This window comes from Hylobates moloch, unplaced genomic scaffold (assembly GCF_009828535.3).
Source record: "Hylobates moloch isolate HMO894 unplaced genomic scaffold, HMol_V3 SCAFFOLD_14, whole genome shotgun sequence".
Lineage (NCBI taxonomy): Eukaryota > Metazoa > Chordata > Mammalia > Primates > Hylobatidae > Hylobates > Hylobates moloch.
The window spans coordinates 96,042,340-96,062,057 of record NW_026652289.1 but is presented as its reverse complement, the minus strand read 5'-3'; the positions used below and the strand labels follow the sequence as shown (position 1 = coordinate 96,062,057).

The 19,718-nt window shown below is 39.2% G+C and overlaps 1 protein-coding gene across 1 annotated transcript in view; it reads right to left on the bottom strand.

Moving 5' to 3' along the window:
* Positions 1-1,264: 1,264 nt before the first annotated feature.
* LOC116481606 (tropomodulin-3) overlaps positions 1,265-19,718 on the bottom strand; it is a 54,580-nt gene continuing 36,126 nt past the window's right edge. The window contains exons 4-5 of the mRNA XM_032174303.2: positions 2,762-2,884; positions 1,265-1,428 (exon numbers count right to left, since the gene is read on the bottom strand). Of these exons, the coding sequence (XP_032030194.2) occupies positions 1,265-1,428; positions 2,762-2,884 (287 nt within the window). The remainder of the gene's footprint in view (positions 1,429-2,761; positions 2,885-19,718) is intronic.

Here is a 19,718-nt window from a genome sequence, read left to right as displayed (position 1 = left end):
AACAGCTGGCCAGGCACAGTGGCTCACGCCTGTAATCCCAGCACTTTGGGAGGCTGAGGTGGGCAGATCACTTGAGGTCAGGAGTTCGAGACCAGCCTGGCCAACATGGCAAAACCCCATCTCTACTGAAAAAAAAAAAAAAATTATCTGGACAAGGTGGCGAGCACCTGTAATCCTAGATACTCAGGTGGCTAAGGCAGGAGAAGCGCTTGAACCTGAGAGGCGGAGGTTGCAGTGAGCCAAGATGGTGCCACTGCACTCCAGCCTGGGTGACACAGCAAGACTCCATTTCCAAAAAAAAAAAAAAAAAAAAAATTAGCTAATAGAATTATTATTGAAAATTTAAGTTGCAATAAATATTTACAATATAATCCCATTTTTTGTAAAAAACGAGAGTATGTGTAACATGTATACATTAGTATAAACAGTGCAAAGTCTGGAAGGATATATACAAAATTGTTAACAGGGTGGGTGGTGTTTGGGGAAGTAGAGGGCATGACAGCTGGAGACAGAGACACTTTTACTTCTTCCCATAAATACTTATGTACTGTTTAAATGTGCTACAAAGGCACGTATCACTTTGCTAATTTAAGAACACCCTACACATGAATTTATTTTTTGAGATAGGGTCTTGCACTGTTGCCCAGGTTCAAGTGCAGTGGTGTGATCACAGCTCACCGCAGCCTCAAGCTCCTGGGCTCAAGCCATCCTCCCCTCAGCCTCCCAAGTAGCTAAGACTAGAGACATGTGCCACCATGCCCAGCTAATTTTTAAAATTTTTTAGAGATGGGGGTCTACGTTTCCAATACTGGTCTTGAACTCCTGGACTCAAGCGATCCTCCTGCCTCAGCCTCAGAAAATGAAATTACAGGCATGACCCACCATACCTGGCCCCTATAAATGAATTTCTGAAAAGCTTTGCTTTAGGCTATATAATACTTCACATCAGACTGAAAGGTTTAGGGGCTGAATAGTTTTGTGGTATCTCCTGAATCTGATTTTATAATGTAATTTCTTTGTAAGTATTGTTATGTATTTCTTGAAAATTAGTAGTAGTGATAATAAAATGTCAACAAAACCAAGTTTGACTAGGTTTTATACTGTTCAGCATTATTTAGTGAGGTAGAGTGGTTCTTATTACATTTGCTGACCCATTAAGTTCAAAATATTTAATACTCTATTTTCAATGGCTTTCTTGGTTAATACCACCAAACTGAAATGTCAGGTTTCAAGTACATATATATAACATCTAGTATGTGAATACTTAAGCTGAAACAAGGCGAAAACAAAATATATTTAACAAAGGATTGGAATTCACAAAGCATTTTAAGTACTCACTTGAAAAATGTTCTTGGTCAACACCATTACTACTTCCCATTATGTTACAGAACTGTGTATTCGTTATCAAATTGTGCATCCCAAGAATTGCTATATAGAAAAAGAAAGTTTTTATTGTTTTAAACATGAAGAGTTTTACAACTAAAAATTTCTATCAATAATTTTAATATTCTCTGGACCTTTTCCTATAAATTACAGATCACATACCCACACAGAAGAACAAAATGATTAAAAATCACCCATAATCTCATTTTCCTCAATACTCTTATTATTTTTCCCCACATTTCTAAATTTACATTTCCCCACATTTCCAAATTCAGGGTTGGAGGCAGCCAAATCCTGAACATAAATCTATGCTTAGCTCCATCTAGTGGCTAAGAGAGAAAATGGGAATGATCTATTTTTGCCGTTCATTAATTTTACAAGGTTTCTAGGAACATAATATGACAAAAAGCAGATTTGCAACTTAACCTTCATATTTTAATGTGTGTTAATCTCATGTCATTAATTTACATTTGGACTGTAGTTAAGAGTAGAATACTAAAGTATCAGGTTCTCGTATGTAAGAATATGAACACCCTTCAAAAATGACACTTAGGAGGAAAAACAAATTTGGTTTTAGTTTTTGATGCCCTTTTGCACAAATAATGCAGAAGTCAGAGGATGTCCTTGGCTCATTCCACTCTGATGAATGTACTGTTTACAGATCTGTCAGTCCTCAGTCCCTCAACCCATAAGACTCCTGCTCTGGCTGTGGCATCACACTTTGACTTGTCCCTTTCCAAGGTCCTTCCCAAAGAACCATCAGTGCTACATTGAAATTTATTAGTTCTTGGGGTTATTTGGTTTGAAGAACTCCCCATGCACCACACTTTTCTATCTAGGAAAGTAGACTGTACATGGGTAGGGAGGGGAAGATACTCGTCTAGATAAGAAATTGGCAATAATGAAAATAGAGAGGTTTGGAGTGTTTCATATACACTTCAGAAAAGTTGGGAAGGTGGTGAGTATAGCTCAGGACTGACTGTTTCAATCTACTTTCTAGTTACTCATCTCTCGGTCTTCTGATAAAGCAGGTCAGCAGTTGACCCTGAAGACTCTTTTTCGGTGTTCAGATGGGACAGCTTCTAGCTGAGCACCAGCTGATGAAAGATTTTTAGAAAGACTTTCAAATATGACAACGTGGGAAAAGATGTCGAACAATACATTCTCTTAATATAAACATTTCGCTATTGAGAGTATTTAGAGAAATGAAACTCTTTATGTCAGCTTTATCGTGTAAAATATAAAGCCAAATATGTGGTTACTGATTCAACAGGACTTGCTAGGTAAAGCAAACATTTGTATAATGTATATAGGTATGTGCTGGTATTTCCCACTCCACCCCACACTTATTCACAAATTAACTTGTTTTAGGTGATACCTGCGAGGTCACACAATTCTGTATCAGAAGCACTTGTCAAAGCTTCTTCTAATTCTGGATCAAGAGACACTTTTTCTTCTGTAAAAGTCTGTACAGGTTTCTGTTTGGGGATAAATATTTTCCCTGTAAAATAAAGCACTTTGTTAATTCCACTACTACTGCTATTAACTCATTACCATTTTATCCTTGTAACCAAAGCATGTACAACTGAACCTGAAGGAAAAGATTAACATCGACAGTAATTTTGTTTTATCTCTGACATAGATTTTTAAGTTTCCAGTGTAATATTTTGGCTGTAAAAGTTGGAAAGAAAAGGTCAACTGAGAAATTTTTCATCTGTGGAAATAAAAATGGGCTCTTTTTAGAGTAATTGCGAGTTGCTTTACGAATACTGAATCAATCAATAAATGAAGGAATAAATAAAAAACCTATAAAACTTTAAAGAGATTAAAAAAAAAAACCAGAATCCAATTTCCTTTTTTTTTTTTTGAGATGGAGTCTCACTCTGTCGCCCAGGCTGGAGTGTAGTGGCGTGATCTCGGCTCATTGCAACCTCTGCCTCCGGGTTCAAGTGATTCTTCTGCTTCTCAGCCTCCTGAGTAGCTGGGACTACAGGCGTGCACCACCCCACCCAGCTAATTTTTGTATTTTTAGTAGAGACGGGGTTTTGCCATGTTGGCCAGGCTGGTCTCAAACTCCTGCCCTGAGGTGATCCACCCGCCTTGGCCTTCCAAAGTGCTAGGATTACAGATGTGAGCCACCGCACCTGGCCCCAATTTCTTATTATTAACCAACAAACTGTTATTGTCACATGGGGGATAGCAGACACAATTATGATTCTAGAAACTCAAATTCTGATTACAAACAAATTTCTATGTCCTGAGTGGTATTCTGAAATTTTTGGTCACTATTCCTCTAAGCCTCAATGTACACAAACAAGGTTAGCTGTTAAGAAACTAGTTACTCTAGAAACCTAAAGACTTTGTCATATGAAAATCATGTTTATGACCATATGTTCCATGCAAGATTGAAAATATGAAGGGAATGGAAAAATGATAATAATTGTAACTGCAGCACTAGCTGACCAAACAAGATGTACTCACACAACTTGGGTTACTACGCTTGCATAGAACAGAATACCCAATTAAAGTTGGTTTAAACTGGTGCTTCAAAAGCTCTGATGTGCATGTTAGTCACCAGGGGATCTTATTAAAGTGTAGATGCTGATGCAGCAGGTCTGACTGGGGTCTGAGTTTCTGCATTTCTACCCAGACTTCCAGATGATGCTGATCCACAGACCACTCTTAAAGCAGTAAGAGTTCAAACAACATGAAGTTTTATTATCTCACTTCATAAGCCCACAGGAAGGTGGTTCTAGGGTTGGTTTAGCAGCTCACTGTTGACATCAAGGATCCAGGTTCCTTTGTTTTTCTCTTTGGCCATTCTCAGTGTGGAGGCCTTTGTTCTTAGGCCTTCACAGTCTCAAGATGACCTTTATAGCACCAAGTATTATGTCCCCACACAATAAAGCCAGAACAGGAAGGAGTACTTTCTCAATTGCCAACTTTTTTTTTTTTTTTTAAGGCTAGTCAAATGAAGCAGTGGGAGTAGAGATGGAACAAAGAAATCTGTAACTGGTTGTGATCAATTAGCTGTAAATACCACTGCACTTGGACCAGCCTCAACTGTCAACTTTTGCAAGAAATCCTGCCCTGTAGATTTTTCCTCTGGTCTATGCCCCAGCGGCAAGGGTGGCTAGGAAAGCAAGCATCTGTGAATGGTTGTTCAATGGGCAACTATAGTGTCTGTCCCAAACTGAAACCAAATAAAGTACTTCTGTATTCCCTTAATTCCCTGAACATTTCACTATAGCTACACTTAGACATTCTGCACATGTGTTTGCCTTTTGCTTGCTTTTCAAGGGGATGCTCTATGTTCTGTTCATCCCTGCATCTTTGCCTAGAACACAACAGGCAATCCAATTTGCTGAATAAACAATTTGGTGATCACCTTTAGTCCAATGGCCCCATTTCATAAAGTGTAATTTAAATACATGGGCTCAAAGTCACACAGCAGAGCTAATACTAGAACACAGGTTGCCAAACTCTTAAGGCCAGGGCTTCGGTGCTTTTTCCAATTAACTGGTGGCTTACAAACTTGATTTTTTTTTAGCAACAGACTTTTTCCCCTCAAACAAATGCCCACCTATATGGTGGTATGTATAACTGATCTTAGTATCAAATTTTGGAATTCTGGTGATTAATCTTTTATTATTGGTTCACAAGTAAAGAGAAATCCAAATCATTATGTCCTGATAATTCCATACTTTTCATAGTGGTTGAGGTTTCAATTAAAGTGGTATACATTTCAGGGGGGCATAATTTTAATTGCCATTTCAGGATCATTACATTTTCCTGAGCTCAATCTACCAGTATTTTCAACTGTGTATGGCAGTAGTTCTAAATGTTATACGCACAGTGGCTTCACTGTGAGAGCTTTAAAAAATTCTCATGTCCAAGCCCCACTCCAGAGATGCTGGTTTAGTTAATCTTGTATGCTGCATGGGCAGCTGAATTTTTTAAAGCTCTCCAGGGATTTTGATGCATAGCAGCCAAGGTTGACAGCAACTGGATTATGGTATTCACTGACTAAACAAAACTATACGAGCTACTCGCCACAAAATGATCAGTATGTGAGGTAATATGTATGTCAAATTTAATTTAGCTATTCCACAATGTGTACATGTAAAAAAAAGTCACACACTATAAACAACACAATTTTTACTTGCTAACTAAAAAAAAAACTACACAAGCTATCAAATAGCTGCCCATGTCTTATTTGAGGGACCGATGGAATCTAAAGTATCATAAAAATCTAAGATGCTTATTTTTTATAATCCTTATCCACATTCCTTAAGAGGCATTATTCGTATCTAATTTCTCCCCATATATAAATTTTTGCTAATGCTTATAAATACAAAATGAATCTCAGTAGAAAAATCAGTAAGGCAAAACAAAACTCCCAAGGACCTAGTAAAATTTTTCTGTCATATAGAATTTTGCTTGATTTCATAGAGTTCTGACATAGCTTGGCACCTCTTCTGGCACTCCTCTTTATATAATTTTTCTGTCTGTAGAGATTTTTGCTATAGAGGTATTTAGCTTGTACAATATTGTGTTTTTTAAAATACAAAAAGTAATTACTTCATATTTTCTTCCAGGTTAGTAGAACACTAATACACTGTAATAAGTTATCTTTTAATGCATATATACAAAGCTTAGTTATAGAAAAGTGGAAGTAAAGAAATTAATTTTGTAAGAAAGGATAAACTAGGAGGACCTCAGTTTAGTATTATGAATACAAAACTTAAGGGGCTCTCAGCAAATTAATTTATAGATTTATACAATCCCTTGCAAAATCTGTTTTTTTTTTTTTTTATAGAAAGTGACAAGCTGATCCTAAAACTCATATGGAAACCCAGAATAGCCAAGAACACAGTTGTAAGACTTACACTTCCCAATGTTAAAATTTAATGCCAAGCTACTATAATCAAAACGGTGTTGGTGTACTAGAAAGACATTTAGATCAATAGAATATAACCAAAAATCCAGAAATAAACCCTTATACTTATGGTCAAGTGATTTTCTACAGGAATATCAAAACAATTCAATGGAGAAAGAACAGTGTTTCAACAAATGGTACTAAGACAACTGCACAGTCACATGCAAAGTTTTTTGTTTTTGGTTTTTTTCTTTTGAGACAGTCTCTCACTCGGTCACCCAGGCTGGAGTGGGGTGGTACAATCTCAGCTCAAGCCAACCTCTGCCTCCTGGGTTCAAGCGATTCTCGTACCTCATCAGCCTCCCAAGTAGCTGGGACTACTAGTAGACAGGGTTTTGCCATGTTGCTCAGGCTGGTCTTAAACTCCTGACCTCAAGTGATCCACCTGCCTCGGCCTCCCAAAGTGCTGGGATTGCAGGTGTGAGCCACCACTCCTGGCCCTCATATGCAAAGCTGAATCCTTACCTCATATCATACTCAAAATAGATTATAAACCTAAATGGGCTGGGCATGGCGACTCATGCCTGTAATCCCAGCACGTTGGGAGGCGGAGGCGGATGGATCATCTGAGGTTAGGAGATCGAGACCAGCCTGGCCAACAAGGTGACACCCCGCCTCTACTAAATATACAAAAATTAGCCAGGTGTGGTGGCACATGCCTGTAATCCCAGCTACTCGGGAGGCTGAGGCAGGAGAATCGTTTGAACCTGGGAGGTGGAGGTTGCAGTGAGCCGAGATCGTGCCATTGTACTCCAGCATGGGCAACAGAGCAAGACTCCGTCTCAAAATAAATAAATAAATAAAATAAATAAAAAAATAAAAACAAAAACCTAAATGTAAGGGCTAAATTATAAAACTCTTAGGAAATAACATAAGATTATATCTTCTTGGGAGGCCAAGGTGGGCGGATCAGTTAAGGTCAGGAGTTCAAGGCCAGCCTGACCAACATGGAGAAACCCTGCCTCTACCAGAAATACAAAAAAAATTAGCCAGGCATGGTGGCACATGCCTGTAATCCCAGCTACTCGGGAGGCTGAGGCAGGAGAATCGCTTGAACCCAGGAGGCGGAGGTTGCAGTGAGCCGAGATTGTGCCATTGCACTCCAGCCCGGGCAACAAGAGCAAAACTCTGTCTCAAAAAAAAAAAAAAAAAGATTATATCTCTGTGACCTTGAGTTAGGCAATGGTTTTTAGATATGACACCAAAAGTATAAGTAACAAAAGAAACATAGATAAATTGTACTACATCAAAATTAAAAACTTTTGTGGGGCAAATTATACCATCAAGAAAGTGAAAAGACAATCTGTTGAATAGGAGAAACATTTTCGAGCCATACATTTGGCAAGAAATTTTTATCTAGAATATATAAGGAATGCTTGCCAATCAATAATAAAACGACAACCCAGTTTAAAGGTAAGCGAAGATTTGAAGAGACATTTCTACAAAGAATATGTATAGCTGGGCATGGTGGTGCACATTTGTAATCTCAGCTACTCGGTTGGTTGAGGTAGGAGGATTGTTTGAGCCCAGAAGTTTGAGTCCAGCCTGGGCTGCATAGCAAGACTCCATTTCCAAAAAGCAAACAAATATACAGTAGTCTAACGATACATGAAAAAATACTCAGTATCATTAGTTATTAGGGAAATGCAAATCAAAACCACAAAGTGATATTACTGCATACCCACTAAGGTGGCTACAATAAAACAGACAAGTGTTGGCAAGCATGTGGAGAAATTTCAACCCTGGTGCATCACTGGTGAGAAGGTAAAATACTGCAGCTACTTTGGAAAACAGTTTGGCAGTTTCTCAATTTGTTAAAAAATAGTTACCTTATGATCCAGCAATTCTAGCAGGCACATACCCAACAGAAATACATATGTCTATATAACAACTTGTATAAAAATGTTCATAGCAGCGTATTCACAAGAGCTAAAAAGTGGCAACAACCCAAACGTCCATTAACTGAGAAACAGATAAACAAAATGTGGTATCCATACAATAAAATATATTATTCAGCCATAAAAAAGAATGAAGTATTGACACACATTCTAACAAGTTGAAACTCCAAAACCTTACACTAAGTGAAAGAAGCCAGCCACAAATACATATTGTATGATTCTGTTTTTAAGAAATATCCAGACTAGGCAAATCCAGAAAGAAAGAAAGTTGCTTAGTGGTTGTCTAGGGCTAGGGAATGGAATAGGGATGGAGGCTTACTGCTAATGTGCACAGGGTTTCTTTCTGGGGTTCCGAAAATGTTCTAAACTTAAGATTGTGGTGATGGTTGCATAATTCTATCAATGTACTAATGAATATTGAATTATATGCCTTAAATGGATAAATTTTATGATAGGGGAATTGTATCACCTTTATTAATAAAGATGTTTACAAAAACCAGTAAGGAGCTGACTTATTAGTATGGGTTTTTTGGTCTTCAGTAAATTTATATTTGGTTCCCTGAAATGTAAAGATTAAAAAAAGATAATTTTCTGAGACAAATTGAGCCAGATACAGTATATTTGTACTTCTTAATCAAAATCAGCTGTTTCCTGAGAAACACGTAACTAGCAAACTGCTGGAATAGTTTCATATGACATAAAATACCTTTCTAAACATGTATTAATTTAAATTAGTCTTATATCAATATCAATTAGATTTTAAAATCTTAGTGACTATGAGATGTTGATAAATTCAATAGATCTCCCTTATAATGGTTAGTTTGGTTTGTGCTCTCAATGTCTTGCACGATGAGAAACATAATAGACACACATTAATTCCTTATTCTTGTTGCTCCTAGAATTTCTTCTGCGCGCGCGTGTGTGTGTGTGTGTGTGAGAGAGAGAGAGAGAGAGAGAGAGAGAGAGAGAGAGAGGGAGAAAGAGATCGCCAAAACAAACTAGCAACCTAGGAAGACCAAAGACCACATAGTTCCAAGTATCTCTGTCAGTGTTTCTTAAACTCAGAGAATGAAGACTGGTTAGTCATGAGTATTTTTGAAAAAGCTCCAGAGGTGCTTCTAATTCTTACTCATTTAGGCTGGTAACCACTAATCTAATGTCAGTCCCTAAAAGATGAAGATGAGCTATCCTGAGTTGATCTAATTTTTTCTTCTGCTTGAAATATGGTCAAAAATAAAAAATCCAGATTTATGACTTTTACTACTTTCATTTTTTAAAATAACAATGTCTGAGAAAACATTTTCACCTTTCAGTAGACAGCATTCTATCTAAATGACTGTAATTTCCTTAAGATAGCAAAATCCAAAACTCAAATTTTTAAAAATTGAAATTATAATTCTTTATCTAGTAGGAAACTATAAAAATAAACAATGATTAGATCAGGAAAAAACTCTCAGATAAGTATGAAATGACACATCCCCCACCCCCAAGTTACACAAAACAAACAAAAATAAGGCTGACCTTTGGTTGCTAAGAGTGTTGAAACAGTTTAGTAATGTTTCTGCAACTACAAAACAGCAGCTAAGGAAATGGAAGACATTGAGATAAGAATTCACATAACAGTAATGTAAATGTATGGCACTGATCTAAACCCATGTTTGTTCCAAGAAAAAAGAAATATCCTGTGCCAAGATCCTTGTTATTGTCACAAAATCAGTAAGAAATACTGTGATCCATGTTAACAATTCCACTGCCAGGACCTTTCTTTACTAGTCCTCATCTCTTTCGCTCTGATACCAAGTTATAGCTGCAACAAATGTTAAGTATTATCTTAGTCATAGCTCCCACCCTTGCTGAGTATATAAAAAATACAATAACAAGAAACAGAGATGGCTCTTGGTTACTTCATTCCTACAGAGTTGAAAGGCCCTAGCTAACTTTACTGTTTGTTTATAAACTGCCTTGTTCCAGAAAAGACTGAAGGACACTACTCCACTATAATCTCCAAGAGGCTTTACGATATGTTGTTTGACAAGCAGCACAAAAACCTCAAACCAATCAAACTAAAGGATGAGGGGACAGAGCCTAGAAAGACGTTTTTGTTTTGATCCAATGATACACACAACACCTGCTTGATGCTACAATATGGTCACCCAATGTTTGGTGGTAATAATGCCCATGTTCATGCAGAGCTGGGAATAGAACCTGTTCCCACCAGCCAGACTGGAAAAGCTCACAATTCACAAGGCTCACAATTGGGTATATATCATATCAATATAGTCAACAAATGTTTAGTGAGTTTGTGTATACTAAACAATGAACTAGAAAGACACTGTAAGGAAAACAAAACAAGAGATCCTTCACTTTGGGGAGTTAATACTCTAACAGGGAAATAGAATAGCAACTGAATCCTATTCTGGAGGTTCCTATGTCAAGATGGGGTAATAAGGACAGAATTTACCCACATGCCTGAAACAATTAAAATGGACAAAATATATGAAACTAGTTTTATACACACACACACACACACGCACACACACACACACACACACATATATATATATATATATATATATAATTTTTTTTTTTTTTTTTAAGAGATGGGTCTTATGTTGGCCAAGTTGGTCTTGAACTCTTTGGCCTCAAGCAATCCTCCTGCCTCTGCCTCCCAAAGGGCTAGGATTACAGGCATGAGTTACCATACCTGGCCAGAAACAACAGTTTTCAAGACACTGGCCATCAGGCAACAAAGGACAGTGATCCCTATGATATGGGGAAAAAAGAGGTGAGCCCTGTGATTAACTAGCTTATTGTCTGGAGAAAGGTTCCAGGCTGCAGATCAGGGAGCAGAAATTCAGGAAGAGCCTAGTGAATGCTGAGCTGGAGACACAGCTGAGGTCCCAGAAAAACCAAGGCAGCCAGTGTTTGAAGGACAGGGAACCAGAAAGGAGGGAGCTGCACAGAGAGGGAGCCCAGGAGTTGTGCAGAGAGTTGCACTGAGTGTTCAGCAGAGCACCGATTGGTACGTGTATGTGAGGAACTACCTTGAGCCAAGGGAAAAAAAAAACATCTGAGAGCTTAGAGGTAATAATGCCCATGTTCATGCAGACTGGGAATAGAACCTGTTCCCACCAGCCAGACTGGAAAAGCTCACAATTCACAAGGCTCACAATTGGGTAGGGAACTCAGAAGGGTCTTGCCTCAGTACTGGGGAAATAATTAGCCCTAGACTGAACACTGCTCTAGTCCCACCTAACAAATCTTTTTTTTTTTTTTTTTTTTTAAGACAGAGTTTTGCTCTCGTTGCCCAGGTTAGAGTGCAGTGGTGCCACCTGGTTTCAAGAGATTCTCCTGCCTCAGCCTCCCTGGTAGCTGGGATTACAGGTGCCCGCCACCACATCCAGCTAATTTTTTTGTATTTTTAGTAGAGACGGGGTTTCACCATGTTGGTCAGGCTGGTCTCGAACTGCTGACCTTGTGATCCACCCGCCTCAGCCTCCCAAAGTGTTGAGATTACAGGCGTGAGCCACCGCGCCTGGCCCACCTAACAAATCTTAAAAGCAAGACTCTAAGGAATCAAATTGTTTCCAAGTAACTTAATTGTACCCCAGAATGAAACTCAAGAATATTTATAGGTATATCAATACATCCAGCACTAGAAAGTTAATATGTTTGATATCCAATAAACAATTACAAACATGCAAAGAAACAGGAAAATCTGATCCAGAAGAAGAAAAAAAATCGGTCTATCAAAATTGACTTAACAATGATAGATGATAAAATTGGCAAGTAAGGACATTAAAATAGTTACTATAATTATATTATATATGTTGAAAAAGTGAAGTAGAGGCATGGAAGACTTTTTCTTTATTTTTTTTGAGACAGAGTCTCGCTCTGTTGCCCAAGGTGGAGTGCAGTGGCATGAGCATGGATCACTGCAGCACTGAACTCCTAGGCTCAAGCCATCCTCCCACCTCAGCCTCTGGAGTAACTGTAACTACAGGCACACACCACTGCATCCAGCTAACTTTTTTTCATTTTTAGTAGAGGCAAGGTCTCACTGTGTTGCCCAAGCTGGTCTACAAATCCTGACCTCAAGTGATCCTCCCGCAGCGCTACAATTACAGGTGTGAACCATCATGCCTGGCCGGAAGATTTTTTTTTTTTTTTAAAGTGCTCGGGCCAGGCATGGTGGCTCACGCCTGTAATCCCAGCACTTTGGGAGGCTGAGGCAGGTGGATCATGAGGTCAGGAGATCGAGACCATCCTGGCTAACACAGTGAAACCCTGTCTCTATTAAACATACAAAAAATCAGCCAGGCGAGGTGGCGGGCACCAGTAGTCCCAGCTACTCGGGAGGCTGAGGCAGGAGAATGGCGTGAACCCAGGGGGTGGAGCCTGCAGTGAGCCGAGATCGCGCCACTGCACTCCAGCCTGGGAAACAGAGCAAGACTCCATCTCAAAAAAAAAAAAAAGCACTGGGTGCACTGTCTCACACCTGTAATCCCAGCTACTCAGGAGGCTGAGGTGAGTGGGAGGATCGCCTGAGGCCAAGCATTTGAGAACAACATAGCAAGACCCGCCTCTAAAAAGAATTTTAAAAATTAGCCAGGTGTGGTAGCACATGCCTGTAGTCTCAACTGCTTAGAGGGTGAGGCAGAAGGATCACTTGAGCCCAAGAGTTTGAAGCTGCAGTGAGCTGTGATCATGCCACCGCTCTCCAGTCTGGGCAACAGAGCAAGACTCTGTCTCTTACAAACAACAACAACAACAACATCAAAGAACAGATAGGACAAATAGAAAAGATATACCATGACAACTAATCAAAAGAAAGAAAGACAGGCTCTATTAACATCAGGCAAAGTAGGTTTTATGGCAAAGAATATTACCAGAGATAAAGGTCATCTCATTATAACAAAAGGGACAATTCATCAACGGGACATAACAATCCTAAAAACAAGTAGCAACAAAGCCTCATAGTACAAGATTCTGAAACAACTAAAAGCAGTACTTTAGGTCGGGCGTGGTGGCTCACACCTGTAATCCCAGTACTTTGGGAGGCCGAGGTGGGTGGATCAGGAGGTCAGGAGATGGAGAACATCCTGGCTAACACGGCGAAACCCTGTTTCTACTAAAAATACAAAAAAAATTAGCCGGGCATCGTGGCGGGCGCCTGTCGTCCCAGTTACTTGGGAGGCTGAGGCAGGTGAATGGCGTGAACCCAGGAGGCGGAACTTGCAGTGAACCGAGATCGCGCCACTGCACTCCAGCCTGAGCGACAGAGCAAGACTCTGTCTCAAAAAAAAAAAAAAAAAGGCAGTACTATATGGTATGTAAATCATATGGAGAAATGCTGGAGGAAAGGAACTATCCAGAGTGGGTGTAGTTATCCAGGAAAGGTTCCCCATAAAACCAGTTAACATGAGTAACAAGCCATCCATCTGGCTAACTCCTCACTCCTCCCAAAGGAGTTAACAGTGAATCATTCAAATGACATTGCATGACTGGTCTGAAAAGGAGATGCCAGCATCTGCATGACTAATGTAAATAGCCCATTTCAAATATCAGCTTCAGTGCCTGGGAAGACCACTTTTCAGAGGTCTACAAGGGACATTTAGGATTCATACAATATGATTACAAAAATAAGAGCCAGTTTTTATCTTTGGACTTAGCGGAAAACAATTGCCCAGTGGTGGTTATGTAATCCTCTTGATGTAGGCAGGTTTATAACCATGATCTTTCCGGTTTACTAAGGGATCAGGTCTGTCTTTCCTCCACAGAAATCACATACTCAGAAAGGTGAGAAAGAGGAGGTTTTCTGGAAAGCTAACATAACCGTGAATAAATAACTTAGACAGCATATGGGAAGTCCTTAGTTTAAGGCAACTGGGTTAAATTTACCTTTAGAAAAGCAGGGAGGGGCATGTGGAATTCTTGGGAAAGAACACAAGGGCATTCCATTCTCAGGATAGGAAAAGAGAAAACAACAACCAAAAAGCATAAATGGCTGTACCCCAAGGCCCAGCAGGAAGAAAAGGAGTGCGGTGCAAGGCTGGGAGGAGCACATACCGGGTGAGTCAGCAGCTCAAACAGAATCAGAATGCACATCTCTGTATGGGATGTAAGGTGCAGCCATGGCTCTGGTCCATCCATGAAATAACAGGGAAAAAAAAATCTTAGTCTAGGTAAGGGCGGAGCATGATACCAGCAATAGAGAGGAGGAGTCCCCAGCAAAACAAAACAAAATGACAGGTAGTAAAAAATACTGAAGACTGGGACACGGTATTTCTCCAAGTGATAAATTCATGGCAAGGTTCTATGCCTTATCTATCTTTGAGACAGAATATGCATGCTACGTAAAAATATGATGGGAACTAATAATCGGCACTGAGAATTTTCACCATTCTCCAAACGAGAATGAGCTGGATGAATACTCTCTTTCACTCTTGTGCTGGCCTATGTCTCAGTTATATATTCTGCAAAATTTTAAGGAGGAAGAGGCAAAAAGTAAAACATTCACCAGTATAGGACAAAATATTCCCGCAAATGCATGTAGGACATAAGGCCTTGAGCTTCACTTAATCAGGATTACTTTCTTCTTCTCATATATTGACATATGCTTTCAATTCTGTAAAACATATAAATAATCATTTCACAAATCATGAGGTGAAATTATTAATGGATTTACATATAATAACTCTTAAGTGGCCTTAGTCTATCAGGTTTCTAAAAAACATTTTTTAGCAATCTAGAAAATAAAATTTGGCATGAATATTTACTTTTATTTATTTATTGTCAAAAGGAAAAACCCTAAAATGTGAAATTTTTGGTTTTATGAGGATTCCCTCCTGTCCTGGCCAGTTATGTGTAATTCTGGCTCCAGAAACACAGTCTGCCTTTAAGTGAAAAAATAAGAAGTATAATTAATTGTCAGTCTCAGAATATGAGAAAACAGTCTAATGACTAGGTAAGTAATCCTTTTAGTGGTTCCCAAGTTTTTGCTTTAAAAAAATTAAGCAGTTGGCCAGGTGCAGTGGCTCACGCCTGTAATCCCAGCACTTTGGGAGGCCAAGGCTCAGATCACCTAAGGTCAGGAGTTCAAGACCAGCCTGACCAACATGGCGAAACCTCATCTCTACTAAAAATACAAAAATTAGCCAGGTGTGGTGGCAGGCCACTGCACTCCGGCCTGGGTAACAGAGTGAGATTCCATCTCCAAAAAAAAAAATTAAGCAGTCATCCGATAGATCCTTTAAAATAATTAATTTACGATGAGAGCTCACTATGTGATTTTGGCATATAACTTGGAAAGAGTTCAAGGAACTGAATGACACTACTACAACATTCCCTGGTCAGAAGGCTAATATTGCCATTAGGTACTGCACCCTGAGGCCAGTCATCTTTGAATGAAAAAATCATTTAGAGACCAAGAGAACATCTTATGGATTCTAACTAATCTAAATGTACCAAAAAAGTAAAATGCCTTTGTTTCTCAATAGAGGTAGGTTTGCAAACTTTTATGAAGAACCAGGAAAACCTCTATTGCCTGGGAAAGCATCCTCAATCTGAAAGTCTATCTCCACTAAAATAAGCTATTAAGTAAAAAATCTGAGACTCAACACAGGTGTTCAGGGCAGAGTCACAGTAGAGCTGTCTTTAAAAAACAAGCTTCTGGATTTTTGGAGCTACGAAAGAGATTAACATTTAGGTTGATGGGAAGTATTCTAATAAGACATAGATGAATTACTCTGAGGACCTTCTGGAATGTGATCAGGATCCTGGAGATGAGATGAAGAGGAAGGCATATTCATGACTAAGGGTAACTAAGGCTAACTGCTTTAAAGATGAGAGTCTAGGGTGGATTTCAGAACACTAGAGGTGGCTTTTTGCTATATTTCAAAGCAGAGCTTTACAGCCAAAGCTGCTTGATTGTTGAAGAGGAATTTGCTCTCCTTCAGGTCCATGGTACTGTGACATGGCTTATAAGGCTTGATTCTACCACATCTGATAGTATGTGCTTCCATCAGATAGATTAATGAAACTCACAAATTCATCCCATGGTTGTTCTGGACCACTCCTCCATGACAGAGAATGAAAATCTCTTGTTTGGTAATCATCTCCCATATGATCCTTTACAGTGATTTCAGTATACCCACCAACAAATTTGGTTCTCAGCTGGGTGTTGGGGGCATGTGCCTGTAGTCCTAGCTACTCTAGAGGCTAAGGTGGAAGAATCGCTTGAGCCAGGAGTCTCAGGTTGCAGTGCCACTGCATTCCAGCCTGGGCAACAAGAGAGTGAGTCCTCATCTCTAAAAACCAAACCCAAAAAAACAAAAAAAAAAACAAAAAAACCAAATTTGGTCCTCACAAAAAATGTATGATGTAGGCATGCCAGATGCCCAGAATGTATGTTTCCATCGATATCAAGTTCAAAACAGACAGAACTAAATATTGTATTAGACACTATGTTGGTGATTACCTTTCAGAAGAAAGGGAAAAGTGACTGGGAAGGAGCATGATAGGGCCTTCAGTGGGTGCTGATGTTATCTTTTTTTTTTTTTTTTTGAGACAGGGTCTCGACTCTGTTGCCCAGGCTGGAGTGCAGTAGAGCGATCTCGGCTCACTGCAACCTCCGCCTCCTGAGTTCAACGGATTCCCCTACCTCAGCCTCCTGAGTAGCTGGGATTATAGGCATGTGACACCACGCCCAGCTATTATGTATTTTCAGTAGAGACGGGGTTTCACCATGTTGGCCAGGCTGGTCTCGAGCTCCTGACCTCAAGAGATCCGCCTGCCTCGGCCTCCCAAAATGCTGGGATTACAGGCGTTGAGCTACCACATCCGACTGCTGATGTTATCGTTACCTGAGTGGTAATTACATGGTGTGTTTACTTTATAATTCATTGAGCTACATACAGATGATTTGTGCATTTTCTGTGAGTAACAAAAAGTTCATTATTAAAAAAATGCTATCATCTTAATCACTGCATCAGAGCTGCCCATAAACAATATTTAATAGATATATGTAGCTAAAAGAGGCAGTAAAAATACTGAATGTATTATAAAGAGAAACCAGATTGTGAATGTAAAATTACTTGTTCAACTACTTCCATTTATTCTTATCCATCTAAAACCCAAAGTAAGAAGTAAAAATTTTAAGATACATAGGAGGACAAAGATATTCTACCATAGTTGAGGATATAGCACTTTTTCCTATGTCACCCATATTCCTCACCTCTATCCTTTTCCCCCTCTTGTATTTTCTTATTTTCCATAATTCTCTGCTTTCTTTCCTGTTTCCTCTAATCCTCCAAGATATTTTCCTAGGTAACTGGAGATTATGAAACAAGGGCATATTAGGAAGCTTCCTGGGTTAGCCTGGGACAAATGCAGCTTTCTTTCACGTCTCTTATTTTTTCTCCTTCTTATCCTCAAATTTCATAGTTTTTTTTCTGACATCTCTTTTTCTCACATCTCTCCCTTTGTTTCTACCTCCATTCCTTTCCGAATTATACCCCCAGGGTCCACCTGAAACATGCAGAATAACAGAAGGTGATCAACCAGTATTTTTTCTCATAAAATTATGTTCTTCTATTTAAGCAGGATTAAAGCCATAAACACTGACATATGTATGGCTGCACAGAGAAAATACAACCAGTAGTTTTCTTTGACAAATAAAAAGGAAGAGATGCCTCTGCCTGTCTTTATGATTCTCCACACTTCAAAACTCTGTATTGGTTTTGAACTCTTTTTCTGGCCCCAAACACCTGAGGGACATGACATTCCCACCTGTAACAGCAGTGTGATGGTTAGTTTTATGTGTCAATTTGGCTGGGCTGTGGTGCCCAGTTATTTTCTCAAACATTGTTCTAAATGTTCTCATGAAGGTTTTTTGTTTTTGGCTTTTTTTTTGGATGAGATTAAAATCTAAATCAGTGGACTCTAAGTAAAGCCAATTAACTTCCATAATGTGGCTGGGCCTCATTTAATCAGTTGAAGGCCTTAAAAGAACAAAGATTTATCTCCCCAAAGTAGGAAGAAATTCTGACACTAGACTGCCTTTGGACAAGAATAGTAAATCTTCCCTGGGTCTCCAGCCTGCTAGATTTTGAATTTAAAAAGCCTCCTTAAAATAAACTTTTCTCTCCTCTCACATCCTGTTGGTTCTGTCTCTCTGGAGAAGCCTGACTAACTCAAATAACAAAGATAGTGATCCTTAACAAGAGATGAAGGGGAAGAGGACTCTAAAGAAAAAGCACAGGGGCTGGGGTGATGAATAATTTTGGAAAAGTCAGGTGCAGAGCTTACAGCTTACCTACTCAATAGCCATTCACAAGCATTCCTCTACTATAGAAGCTGGAGTGCTAAAATGAACTTTCTTGCTTCCCTTGCAGCTAAGGGGTAGCCATGTGACACAGTTCTGGCCAAAATGATTAAGAAGGGCCTCTTTCTCAAATAAAAAGCCCAAGTCTCATTCTTCCTGCCTGGACTAATATGAATTCAGACATAAAAATGGTACCTGCAAGAGCTGATCTTCAGCTCTGCTACTGCTGCCACCATTCCCCAGTATTCTATACACAGTATTCCAAATAAGAGTGAACATAGAATTTGGCTTTTTAGGCCAATCTGTATTCTGACCTGTTTGGAAAGCTGAAAAACTTATCCTGTTTCATTTAAGTATTATTATATATAGAACTTTTAAAAACATAGCTGTGGCTGGGTGCAGTGGCTCACACCTGTAATCCCAGCACTTTAGGAGGCCAAAGTGGGTGGATCACTTGAGGTCAGGAGTTTGAGACCAGCCTGGCCAACACTGTGAAACTCCATCTATACTAAAAACACAAAAATTAGCCAGATGTGCTAGTGCGCACCTGTAATCCCAGCTACTCAGGAGGCTGAGGCAGGAGAATCGCTCGAACCTGGGAGGCAGAGGTTGCAGTGAGGCAAGGCTGCACCATTGCACTCCTGCCTGGGCAACAGAGCAAGACTCCGTCTCAAACAAACAAACAAACAAACAAACAAAAAAACAACCACAGCTGTATTCAGGCTCCACTGTGGATACATAAGCTCAAACACTTAAATGGGGGAGACTTGGACTAGAAAAATTTCCTAAAACTACTGATTACGAAGCATTAGCAATCATAACCATGAATTAATAATGATGGCTATAGAATAGCTTTTTAAAAGGGTCTTTGAAAATATGGCATGAACTGTTTTATGGCATTCTACTTGAAAGAATGCAGTTAGAATAGATGCCTTAACATTATTTGTACTCTGTAATCTACCACTGAATTTTAAGTTTCCTTCAATACACTTTTAGATCTGTTATAGTAGAGAATTAAAGAATGTTATTCAAAATCTTTGTGTAATAAAACCTCATTAACATCATTAAGAAGAAACTTATTGACCAAGTTGATGAAAAATGTAAATAAAGTATCTAAACTAATAAATGTTTAAGTCAACAGTATCACATATTTAAGGCTACCTACCAATGACGT